This window comes from Urocitellus parryii, chromosome 11 (genome assembly GCF_045843805.1).
Source record: "Urocitellus parryii isolate mUroPar1 chromosome 11, mUroPar1.hap1, whole genome shotgun sequence".
Taxonomy (NCBI): Eukaryota; Metazoa; Chordata; class Mammalia; order Rodentia; family Sciuridae; genus Urocitellus; species Urocitellus parryii.
Genome location: NC_135541.1, coordinates 122048110 through 122060664, shown reverse-complemented (window position 1 = coordinate 122060664; position 12555 = coordinate 122048110). Strand labels below are relative to the sequence as shown.

Genomic DNA, 12555 nt, shown 5'->3' with positions numbered 1-12555 from the left:
GCCCTGTGTCCCCTCACGTTGAACTGCGTGAAGAGAGGGATCTGAGGACCTCAGCCCGCCAGAGCTGAGCTGGTAGGAGAGCGGCCCAGGGAAGCCACCTGGGCAGGACGGCCACTGTGCCTGCGGAGACTCAGGTTGACACAGAAGTGCAGGAGGCCAGGTGTGCTGCTTCCACTGTCCCCTCCCGCAGGAAGCAGGACTTGTGCTGCCCATCCTGGGGTCCCTGCAGGCTGCATTCTGGCACTGGAGGCCACCTGACCCATTAGCCCAGGAAGCGGATCTATTAAGGGACCTCCTGTCCCCGCCCCCACCGTGTGGTCTCGGATCTGTGGTCCCAGTCTGTGTTTGGTGCTGGGCCAGCAGATGGCAGGTCACAGAGACGTCAGTCGGCCATGGCTCCCCAGGATGGGGCCTGACCTGGCCATTCAGTGCTCTGAGCCCAGTGGGATCTGCTGCTTCTCCAGGCACAGGGGACACGGGAGGCTGTGCTGATGCGTGGGTGGGAGGGGACACTGCACAAAGAGCGCTGGACAGGGATTCTGGAAGCGGAGTTCTCATTGAGCCGTCCCCAGCAAGCCCCTTTGCCCATGTGGGCTCTGCCTCCTTGTCTACAACTGCAGGGTCGCCGTGAGGGTGAAGGGTGCTGCGTGCTACGTGCTGCATCTGCAGGGCCACCGGAGCCTGCGGGTGGGCCGCCTGATGGCATGCCAGCCTTCCTCCCAGACCCGTGCTTGCCCTGGCTCCTCCTTGGGCAGCCCACGTCTCCCTAGCCGGGCTTGATCAGAGGAGCCGGGAGGGGCGTGGAGGCTGCTGGGGAGCCCCGCCCCGGAACCGTTGAGTGAGTCTAATGGTGAGGGCTTCCCTCTGGAGTGTCCGCAGCCAAGCTTCGTTCCTTCCCAGGGGCCGATGGCTGGCCTGGCCCTGCCTCCCTTAGAGGTCAGCTCCTCCCGATGTGGGTGTAAGCTCAGGGACAGCTGACCTAGTCCCAAAGGTGGAGGAGCACCCTGGGGCCTGACATCAGCCGCACATTTCTCCACCTGTCAGTTGTGCCCGTGGACCTCTCTTCTCCCCGAGGCAGGGAGTGTTCCTGAATCCTGATGACGCCCCGCTTCTAGAACAGACCACAGGAGGGTGTTATGCCCAGACCACTCCAGACGCAGAGCCCTGGGGAGGTGTCCTAAAACAGCTATTGGAAGGGAGCTCCCCCGGCCCCAGCGAGTAGGGTGCCAGCTTGCGGGGGCCCTGCCAGCTGCTGCTGGGGTCGTGTGAACCTGTCTCGTGGCTCTGCGGATCCCATGCAGGCCTCACGCATTCTAGGTGAGCAGTCTATGGCTGAAATGCAGCCCCAGCCTTTAATGCTTCTGAGCGGCTGTTGTCCAGGTTAGTGACCAAACTGTGCTGAGGGGGTGCCAGTGAGTAGTCTGACTCCTCTCCGTGTCCCATCTGTCACACTGGGAAACTGAGGCCCGAGGTCATTTGCTGTCTGGTCTCATGCAGGCACCTCTCTCTGAACTTGCTGTTCTGCATGTGTACGGCAGGATGGCAGCGGGCAGGGGCTAAGGGGGGGGAAGGAGGTCAGTGTATGGGACTCTGTCCACTTTTGGGGTAGCCCCCCTTGGGGATTATTGCAGTCGGGAGGAGGGGAGGGCAGAGGTGGTGAAGGAGGGCCCCACTGCCCGGGCAAGGAAATGCCGCATGTCGGGACCGTGGGAGCCCTCAGGGGCACTGGCAAGTTTGGGGAACCACAGTTCCTCTCCCTCGGGTCCCACACCCTCTTCCCTTGATGATGCCAGGGAGCCCCTGTCTCCTTTCCACAGTGGGGCTGCACCTGGGTACAAGGCTCAGTGCTAGGCAAGGATGAGCAGGCCCTGGAGCTGAGGAGGGGGTAGACAGACTGCCTGGGGACCTGGGACACGGACTTGGGAGGAGGCAGTGAGAGAGGAGGTGGGATCACTCATCAGAGGTGACCCGGTCACAGTGACTCGGTGGCCACCTTTGGAAAGAAGGTGTGCACAGGCTTCCTGCCTCGCTCGGCAGCCCTGGCAGCGAGGTGTGCGATCCTCCAACAGCTGGTGCCAGGTTATTGAAAGTTAAAAGCAAACAAGATGCAGGCGTCTGCCCAGATGGCATGTTCCGCAGGAGGGCGTCTGCGGAGGAAGGGCAGGGCCATTCCCTCCCAGGAAATAGGATGACTGGGGCTGAGAGCCCTGTTCCCGCCTCTCCAAATCCCAGGGTTAGCTACCGCTGACCCAGGGTCTGTTCTGGGCCAGTCCCTTTAGAGGCACTGTCTTTATTCCTCCAAATAGTCCTGTGGGGAGGGCCCCGGTTGGCAGAAGAGACCAAGTGACAGCTGATGGGTAGTGCTGGCCCCTCAACCCATGAATGCCCCAATGTCCAGGCATGGGCTATGGCCCTGGAGGTGGGTGGAAGAGGAAGGTGGGGGGCATCCAGAGCCTTCTCTGAATCGCTCCCCAAGCCCGAGTGACTCGGTTCCCGTCGTCACCCTCTGCTTCTAGGCAGCAGTGGATCGTAGCATTCCTCACAGCACAAAGAGCACTGGCCAGCCTCCCGTCCACTCACCCTGACCAGACAGGACAGTCACCTTTTAATAGTTATCCCAATAGGTCTAAAGGTGGGTGCGAGAGACACATTGTTCCTAAGGGACTTTAGCTCTAGAAATCTGGTAGGACACCTCCCTCACCCCCACCCCGCTGCCCGCCTCCCCACGCCGCCCTTGACCCCCTCTGTCTGCGCCCCTGGAGTATCTGCACTGGTCTGGCCCGCCCCTGGCTGGACTCACTAGGAACTCGAGATTCTCGTAAAGAAAGTAGTTTCCAAAGACACCTTGTCCTCCTGTTCTGTCTGGGGCTGTGTGGGGTGGTGGGCATCCTCCAGGCCCCGGCTGGCGAACGTGGGAAGGGGAGGGTGCTGGAGAGATGGAACTCGGGAGTCAGAGACGTGACTCGGTCCAAGAACAGGGGACCGGAACCGTCTGCTGCTTGACAAGCCCACTCTCAACTGGGAAGGGCACCACGGTGGAGCTGGAAGTGGCCCTTGGGGGGGACCTTTTTTGAGGACTAGTCTTTTGGAGGCACCTGGATGAAATGCTGTGTGGGTCCCAGTGAGGGAGAGCTGAACAACTCTGCTGCTGCGTTTTCACAGAGCAGTCCGCCTCCTCGCCCACGGGGTGCTGGGGCTGAGAGGGCCCTGGCCTCAGGCTTTAAGGAAATTACCTGATTTCCTCTGAAACGTGGGCTTTGAACTCAGGCTCACACCTTAAGCACCTGCTCTGCCATGGAGTTATACCCCCAGTCCAGGAAACGGTCTTGGGGGTTGAACCCAGGAATGCTCTCACGCGGGGCTGCATCTCCAGCCTTTTTTAATGGTTTGAAACAAGTTTTCACTAAGTTGCTGAGGCTGGCCTCAAACTTGTGAAACTCCTGCCTCAGTCTCCTTAGTTGCTGATATTACAGGCGTGTGCCACTGTGCCCAGGGAACGCGTCCACTTTCTAAAAGACACAGGTCTTTCCCTTCTAGTGGAACCAGGAGCTGCCCGAGGACAGAGGCGCTCTACACCATTGGAGACAGTATCCTGCACTCTCTTTAAAGTTGTTCCGTTCTAGCAATAAATTTCAGCCACTGTTAGTGACACTATGAGGAGTCCTTGTCTTTATGTGTTGTGTCCCAACACGCTGAAGGCCCCCTGGCCTCAGATCCAGCCGTATAGAGGATGAGGAATGAGGTCTTGTGGCGACCTAAGCTCCCCGTTAGGTGCTTTATGTCCTCTGACATGATGTCGTGGTTAAAAAGTCAAGGATGCAGTGGCTTGGGAGGCCGAGGCAGGATCTTGAGTTCAAAGCCATCCTCAGCAACTTAGTGAGGGCTTAAGCAGCTTAGCAAGACCCTGTTTCAAAAACATGAAAAGGGTGGGATGTGGCTCAGGAGTTAAGTGTCCCTGGGTTCAATCTCTGGGACCAAAAAAGAAAGAAAGAAAGAAAGAAAAAAGTCAAGGATAGGTCTTCTGGAAATTTGGGAGTAAGTTACAATGTGGAAAGAGGTGAATGTCCTCGAAATTCAAGATGGAGAGATGGTGGATGCCTTGTCTCCCAAGACTGCAGCTAAGCCTGCTCAGCTTCCCAGCTGCAACTCGGCTCCAAAGTCGCATCAGCTGGGAGGGGGGAGTGGGGGAGGGAACACCCTCAGGGAGAGCTGGAACTGTGAATCTGTCACGTCCCCTCTCAAGGGATGTTCCCTCCTGGGCCTTGAAGTCCCGCAGGGCCACCTCCCTGAGGACAGAACAGTTAGTGGTGGGCTCCTTCCTCAGGCTGAGGGACTGAGTGAGGGACAGCCCTCTCCCCAGGTTCTCTGTCGGATGCACCTGGTGCTGTTACCAGAAACCCCAGGACACAGGTCCCTCTGCTCCCACCTCCCCTCCCCCAAGAGACCGCGACATGAAGCTCTCTAAGGATTCAGACTGTTCACTGCTTTTATTTCGGAGGAATGTATACTGTGAGTCACTTGAAGGTAGACACAAAGCAGAATCATGAAACTGGACTGCAGCCGCCCGGCACCAGGCTCGGCCTGGGCTCTTCCCCACTCTGCTCTTGGAGTCGCTGTCAAGACCCCAAAGCCAACAGAGTCCTTTCAACTTGGGTAGAGGAAATAGCTTCAAGCATCAACGAGTTTTACAAGTGATTATTCAAAGATAATGCACAATAGCCACAGTTCAGACAAATCAACTACAAAAACCATTAAAGAAAGGAGGGAGGGGTCTTGCTTATGAAAACAAAGATCGGACAGAAGTGAACACGGGGGACGCTCTGCCCACGGTGGGTGTGACCCACGGTGTGACTCCGGGGGCGGGGCCTGACACGGCTCAATTCCAGCAGGGGGTGGAGGGCAGGGGTGCTTCTGGCTCTCTTCTTACAGCAGAAACTGAATGTGACAAGTTTGCTAGACAAGATCCTGGGGCGAGTGGGGCTCTGATCTCTTGAGAGCCCCTGGGCTCCCAGTGATGGGGTGGGGGACCTCGGAGTCAGATCTCTGCCAGAGACTCTAATGCCCAAGGCAGACCCAAGCTGCCAGACATCCTGAGGAACGGGTAGGTACCATCCTCCAGCCGGGAGGACCTGCCCCCGCACAGTGAGCACTGTCACACTCCAAGCTTGGCAATATTCACAAAGCCCCAGCCCCTTCCCCCCCAGAGACAGGCCCCGTTTCCCCACCAGTTCCCTTGGGATGCTTCGGTGTCCCACACAGACATCCTTAGTGTCTTTTTAAAAACCTGCATTGGTATTTTGTTCAGTTTTTGGTCACAGGTACAGAAAGTAGCCAGAGAGATCAAAGTGCCAACACAGACATATCCACTACTGAAGAGGTGGGCAGACCAGGTGGGGGACCAGTCAGCAGTTTGTGGGTGGGAGGCAGGGTGTGGGAAATCATCTGCGGGCACTGGCTCGGCCCGTCCCAGAGCCATCTGACAAGACGTGGCCCTGGGATGGATGGAAAAGGCCGTCTGCATTTTAAATCTGTGCCACTGCACTTGAGAACCAATGACTCTGGCATTCCTTAAAAGAGCCCTAATTCTACTGGGTTTCCTCAACTCCCCTTGGATCAGTGCTGAGAAATATCGTACTGCACAGAACAATGATTTGTCCAGACATGATTTTTGCTCTATTCTTGCTAAGTCCTAACTCTCTGAGCAGACGATTTACCCTCTAAGAATTGTCCTGAAGTTTTTCACACTAGTTTACTGGGGTCTATGGGCTTATGGGCAGATGGGAGATGGGCAATAGCCCAAGGAACGACTGTCTGTGCCCCTGGTAGTGGTCTGTGTCACTCTGCAGGGGGGACCGCCTACGGTGTGGGTAACTTCCCAGCCGGTCTGCTGGTTCTCAACTTCCTGCTGCCCCGGGAAGGGATGCACTTCGAGAGCAGCGGCTTTTTCCTGGCTACGGTGCAGGTTCCAATCCCACTTCCATTGGCACCGGAAGTCAATCACCCTAGTCTTCAACTCCTGCCCTTGTAAATACTTCACCTAACTCCTAAGGTCCACCTCTTTACCCTCCGGGGTGGGAGGAGAAACTCAGTGATCTCAGGTAGGAATCTCGAAGCCGGGGGTGGGGAACAGAGGGACCTGTGGGACCCATAACCGAGATCCTTGGTCCCTGACACGGTTCACAGAGAACTGACCTGAACCTGATCAGGTCCACGAGGGGTCAGTGTAGAAACACCCACAAAAAGGAAAGGGGAAAAAGAGCTCGGGAGGAGGTGGGCCACAGGGGCGGGGTGGCTGCTTCTGCTGGGGGTGGAAAGGTCGACCCTTTCTCTGCCTGTGGGTCTCGGCCTCTCACGTGAAGTGAGAGAAGGGGCCCGGCCAGATTCTGCCTAGAAACCCCAAAGAAAGCAGGATAAAGGGAACCCACAGTCCTCAGTGTCTCTAATTATGGTTCCATTAAAAAAAAAAAAGGTGGGGGTTACCCCCCTCGGCCAACGTGATGGGAATGCCAGGACCCCCCCTCCCCGCCAGCCCCGGGCTCAGTCGTTGGGTACGGGGCACAGGTAGAAGTTCTTCTCCTCCTGGGGTTTGCTTATCCAGTTCCCGTAGCCCATGTCCTCGAGGCTCTTTTTGAAGTAGTTCTTGTTTATCTCGTAGTCGCGGGCGGCCTTCTTGGCCTCGCCGTAGGAGAGCTTCAGCAAGTCCCTGCGGTACCGGAAGGAGCACAGCTTCTTAAACTGAAGAAAAATGTTCTTTTTGGATACCCGCGACAATTCGTTCCGTGGCCTGGGGAAACAAGGGCACTGGTCGCTCACCTGGGGCACCGTGGTGGACGCGGCCCCCAGCTCTGGAGGGGATCCTGCCTGCCCGGCACCTCCCACTTCCTTACCCGTCCACGGTGCCCCTGGTGCCATCCAGGATCTCCAGGTCGAAGCCGTCAGCCAGACACCAGTTGACGCTCGTCTCCTTCGTCTTCCCGGATTGCCTCTTGGAGTCATAGACGCTGACTCGGCCGACCTAGGAGTCCCAGGAGCCAAGAGAGAAAGGTGGACCCCATTCAGGGCTAAGTCTGGGAGCAGGGACTCCCTTGACCTAACACGGCGTGGTCACACCGGGGCACCCCCTAGCAGCACTCTCCACCCGACTCAGGTCGTGTCAGCTACAGGAGGAGGAAAGCCCTTGGCCTCCAGAGGACCCAGCCACGGCTCCCTTGCCCATAGTCTGCTCTGCCGATGGGAATGCTTGAAAAGGGGAACAGGACAGGGGCACACACCTTCGGGTGGTTGACGATAAAGGGGTATCGTAATCCAGCCTCAAACGCACTCCCGTCTCTTGTCACACGACAGCAGATAGCCCGGGTCAGATGTCCTTGGCTGAAAAGGTACCCTGGGTATAAAAAAAGAAAGTAAAAACAGAAACAAAACCCATCCGTCTGTGTTTTCACCAAAGCTGTGGAGAAGCGGAGGCCCCGGGGGCTGGAAGGCATAAGGCAGAATTGTCAGGACAGGCAGGGCCTCTGACTGTGGCAGCGCAGGACACACAGGATCATCAAATATTTAAGCACAAAACAGAATGTTTCGGGTAAGGCCAAGGACTGAGGAGAACAAGGAAAACCAGATGTTGCTGCTGCCATCTGCCGCGTTTCTCTGACCCGTCTTGGAGACTAGCCTGGCCCCCCTCCTGGGCCGCCCTCCCGCCTGTGCAGGCCGGCACCCGCTGCTGACCACGGAGCCGAGCTCACTGTGGAAGTGGGTTGACTGAAGCATGAAGTTTCTGGGATTTGGGTGGAGGACAGGTGGGTTCCAACTCCCAAGGCAGGTCCCTTACCCAGTGTGACAGATTTGAGATACACAGGGTGTAGGAAGTGGGTCAGCAGTGCCCCTTGCAGGCCCAGCACGTTCCAGCGTAGGATTTTGTCACTACAGGACATGGTGCGGAGTCTCTCCCCAAGCCGGATGCCATCCCACGTAGGTACAATGTCACTGGACTCCACAGGGATCGTGCCTTCCCCTGTGTGAGAGACTCGGGTCACCGACCACCCCCCAGCACAGGACTTGAGCTCCTGAGGCCGGCCAGGGGCAGCTCGGCCCTTCATTCTTCATGGGGCTCACAGTCCTGGAGGACATGGCGGTCACTGTGCTGGGGGCTGGGAAACCCTGGGGAGCAGACCTCCGTGATGTCCACGGGGTGAGGGACAGAAAGGGAAAGGAGAGCACTAAGCAGATGCACCAACATGCAGGTGGGAACTCCAGATGCTGACAGCGTGGCGAAGGCCGGTGGGAGAGCCAGGGGAGGACGGCACCGAGCAGCTCCTGGGTGGAGGAGGCAGGGAGCAGCTGGAGGGAGACAGAGAGGGCGGCAGAAGCCACGGCCTGAGGCAGTGAGGGTTTCAGTGTTTCAGGGGCTGACGAAAGTGCAAGGGCACCAGAGAATCACCAAAGAGAAGAGTGGGCAGGCTGAGGCCAGAGGTGGACTTTAAGTAGAGACAGGGCCTCGCTGAGTTGCTCAGGGCCTCGCTAAGGCTGGCTTTGAACTCGTGATCCTCCTGCCTCAGCCTCCGGAGCTGCTGGGATTGCAGGTGTGGGCCACTGCGCCTGGCTCAGGTTCTGCCTTCTTATCAAGGGCCGTGGGAGACCCGACATGGGGCTTGCTTTTTTTTTAAACATCAGCTTTACTGAGATACAAGTCATACACTACAACTCACCACTGAAAGCAAGCTGCTCAGTGGTTTTGGCATTTCTGAGGTCATGCACCATGGGATTGTACATCGGCACGATTTTAGAATGTTTTGTCAACCCCAACCCGACCTTGGCTGGCTCTCACTCCCACCTCCCTCCATCCCCACTCATCCGGCAGCCTCTCGGGCACGTCCTGTCTTTAGAACTCATTTATTCTGGATATTTCATAGAAATGGAATCACACAACGTGATCCTTTGTGACTGGCTTTTTTCACTTAGTGTGACGTTTTCAGGGTGACCTCACTGTGGCTGGGTCAATGCTGACTTCATGTCATGGCCAAGGACAGTCCCTCGCGTGGATGTGGTGGTTTTACTTTTCTGTCATGGAGGGGAGGGCGCTGGCCGTGTCCCCCGCCAGGCTGCTGTGAAGGCGCCTGAACTAGCTCTGGGTGGACCTGGGCTTTCACTTCCCTGGGGATAGCCCAGGAGGACTGCCGGGCCCCGTGGTGCTGTCCAGACTTCAGGGTGGCCAGCAGGGAACTGACGGGACCTGACTTGGGCTTGACAGTGACGCAGACGACTGCTGAAGCATGAAGGGAGCAGGGGTGACCGGAGGAGGCACCGGGGAAGGAGACGCTGGGGGACAGGCAGGAAGGCGCGAGGGGGCAGGAGGCCAGGTCCGAGGCCACCAGGTGGAGGGCCTGACTTTTCACTTCCGCCGCCCTCCCCCAGCACTCTGCCGTGGAGACCCCAGGAGGACACGCTCTGTCCTTTCTTCCCCGCCAGGCTCTCATCACCCGAGCTAACAAATTCAGAGTGGAACTCCCCTTCCTACAGTCCTCCCTGTGACGAGTGGCGCACGCGGGGGTCTCGCAGAGCCTGTGTGCACTCACCATTCTCCACCTTGGTGCGCAGCTTGCCTTGTTTGGGATTCTCAAAGACAGGGTAGTGGCGGGAGTCTGTGCTCTCCAGGGCGCGGTCACTGCAGGACTTGTCGAAGAGGGCGCCGTCTCCACACGGGGCGGTGCTGCAACACAGGGTGTCCGTCACTCACCTGCGCAGACTTCCCTCCAACTTCCCGGGGTCCCTAGTGTGCTGCCGCCGGCGCTGGATGTTTCCTGCAGCCCACGGGGATGCTGGAGGGGGCAGCTGTGTCTAGGACGCTCATCCTCCACTGGGAATGCACCTCATGGTAACTCAGTGTGGCCTGTTGTGTGGGGTCAGATTCCGGGGCCGGCAGAGCAGGGGAAGCCCAGCCCGGGAGCCCGGCAGGGTACAGACCTGATGTACAGGTGGAACGAAACAGTCTTTTTTATCTGGAGCTTCTCTCCTCCCCGGGCAAGCTCAAATATACTGTCCTTCGCCGTCTGGGGGTTGTATTTCATCAACTCACTGTAGAGGAACCTGTAAAAGACGAGCAGTTAGGACGGCGGGTTGGATTCTGGCCAGAGCAGATGGGGCTTGGAGCTGACCCCTATCTGAGCCCCAAGTGGGGACAAGTTTCTGGTGCAGATCTTCTAGCTTCTCAGGTGGGAAGCTTCCCAGAGAGACTCAGCGTTTCATAAAGCACAGTGAGCCTCTCGGGCCCGTTTCATTTCCGCCAAAGGCCCCTTGCTGTGGCGGCTGAGGGACTCCAGGGCAGAAGGACTGGCTCAAGGCTTCGGGAGGCAGCTGCCTCTTCCCGGCTCCTTCACAGATTAGAGAAGAGGCGACCGGGAGGAGGAAGCCGCAGCGACACGAGGTGCTGAAGGGTCCTCGAGTGGAGAAGGAGGCGCCTCGTCCCCAAGGCCCGAGGACCCCGGTCATTTTGTTTTGAGAAACAGAAGACGGCAGAGTTGGCAGAAAAAGGACTTAGGACCGGGCTGGGGGTAGGAGGCAGAGGGTCGCGGAGGGGACTGCTCTACGAGGGCTCAGATCACAGGCCAAACACGAAGGCCACCACTGCTGGCTCCGGGACCTGCCGGGGTGTCAGGAAGGCCTGTGCCTGTGCCACCGTGCCCAGGTGGGCGGGGCAGCCCAGCAGGTGCTCGCTCACCTGATGAAGCCTCTCCGGGAGATGATCTCCGCGTGACAGTCGTTGACGGTCTCTCCCTTGAGGCTGAGGGAGTCTCCTTTCACACAGCGATTCCCTGGCAAGGGTTGGGAGCAGAAAGGGAAAGGTCAAAGGGGAGGGAGGGTGGAGTGGGTGGGGCAGTCTGCCTTCAGGCTTGGGAGAAGGAGTCCACCCCCACCCTGAGCTGACTGCAGCTAAATGGCACCCAGGTGTGTCCTTTACCCAAGTGCGTAGGACCACGGTGTTGCATGGAGTCTGCTAGTTGAGCATCCCTAATTTGGAAATCTGAAGTGTTCCAAAAAGGAAAGCATTTTTTTTTTGGGGGGGGGGTACTGGGGATTGAACCCGTGGGCACTCAGCCCCTGAGCCACGTCCCCAGCCCTTGGCAGCATTGTTTTAGAGGCAGGGTCTTGCTGTGGCTTAGGTCTGGCTCAGTTGCTGAGGCTGGCTCTGAATTCTCCATCACCCGGCCGCAGCCTCCCGGTGGGTGGCATGAAAGGCAGCCTGGCACCTGGCCCAAATCCAGAGCTTTTTAAGATCCATGTCAGGACGAGGGGACACATGGCCTGTCCCCGGCCTTGGACTTGCTCACAGGGACTCAGGGGAGGGTGAGGAAGACCTGCTTCCAGTCACTGAGAGGCTGGTGGCTCACCTGTCCCCAAGCTGACCACGACACCCATGTCCTCAGGGTCTTTCTTCATAATGATGGCGGCTAGGATCTTGCGGCCGAGCAGGGAGGGCTGGAAACTGTTTGTGAGGGCGTTGAAGCACCGGTGGCTCAGCATCGCTATCTGGTCGTGGAAGGTACTGCCAGTGAGAGGAAGCTGTGGGGACAGGGGGTGTGAGGGTCATGCAGCCTCGCCCGCGTCCACCATGCTTCACAGTGGGCAGGGGGTCACGTGCTAATGGACTCGTGCACCACCTTCCTTTCCCCTTCCACATCTAGTGTCCCAGTTAGATGCTCTATTGAGGCTAGTAGCATAGCCAAGGGACAATTCACATGACAGCTAGTGACAAGCCAGCTCCACCCCCAAAACAAAAAGATAGCACCAAAAGTAGACGTCTTAACTGTCTTTGGCTGCGCTTCTGGGGACCTGGAGAGGAGGAGCATAGTTCTTCTGAGACTGGCCCCTGTCACTGGGGTTACCTCTGTGAAACCCATGCGCTCCGCCTTCTCGCTCTCCCCAATCAGGACGCGGAGGGCCGCATCCGCGGCTTCCTGCTTGCCTTGCTTCTTGCTGTGCGCGCAGACGGCTGGGAACCAGCGGCCCCCGACTTTCGCTTGGTAAATGAACCTTTGGAACGAGAAGCGGGACACAGACAAACCAAGACTTGGACGCTGTGGCAGAAAGGGCTGCGCTGGCTTTCAGTGTGGCCAGTCTCGCAGACAGAGGGACCCGTCCATTCTGACAGATGTTACTAAGGCAACATGATTTTGGCTAGCTCCAGATGTCCCGTGGACGACCGTGAGTGTTTTCTCTACACTGATTCTTTAAAAATGCACACACATTGTATATAGATACATAAAAAGAAGTTAACTTTTAGGGGCTGGGACTGTGGCTCAGCGGTACAGCGCTCGCCTAGCACGGGCGGGACCCGGTTCGATCCTCAGCACCACATTAAAAAATAAAGGCATTGTGTTGTGTCCATCTACACCTAAAAAATAAATATTAAAAAAAAAATACACACACTTTTTTTTTTGCGGGGGGGGTGTGTGTGCTGGGGGTACTGGGGATCGAACCCAGGGCCACGCCACCACTGAGCTACATCCTAGTCTGTTCTACTTTTTATTTTGAGCTAAGCTGCCCAGGCTGGCTTTGAACTTG

At 57.6% G+C, this 12555-nt stretch overlaps 1 protein-coding gene across 3 annotated transcripts in view; it reads right to left on the bottom strand.

The window, feature by feature from the left end:
* Positions 1-4499: 4499 nt before the first annotated feature.
* Adar (adenosine deaminase RNA specific) overlaps positions 4500-12555 on the bottom strand; it is a 47758-nt gene continuing 39702 nt past the window's right edge. For 2 of the 3 annotated variants that reach the window (XM_026404948.2, XM_026404946.2), the window contains exons 7-15: positions 11799-12024; positions 11382-11553; positions 10712-10805; positions 9958-10080; positions 9570-9703; positions 7826-8008; positions 7272-7384; positions 6888-7015; positions 4500-6784 (exon numbers count right to left, since the gene is read on the bottom strand). In XM_026404948.2, the coding sequence (XP_026260733.1) occupies positions 6538-6784; positions 6888-7015; positions 7272-7384; positions 7826-8008; positions 9570-9703; positions 9958-10080; positions 10712-10805; positions 11382-11553; positions 11799-12024 (1420 nt within the window). In that variant the 3' untranslated portion in view covers positions 4500-6537. The remainder of the gene's footprint in view (positions 6785-6887; positions 7016-7271; positions 7385-7825; positions 8009-9569; positions 9704-9957; positions 10081-10711; positions 10806-11381; positions 11554-11798; positions 12025-12555) is intronic. The other variant, XM_026404947.2, reaches the window with a different exon arrangement.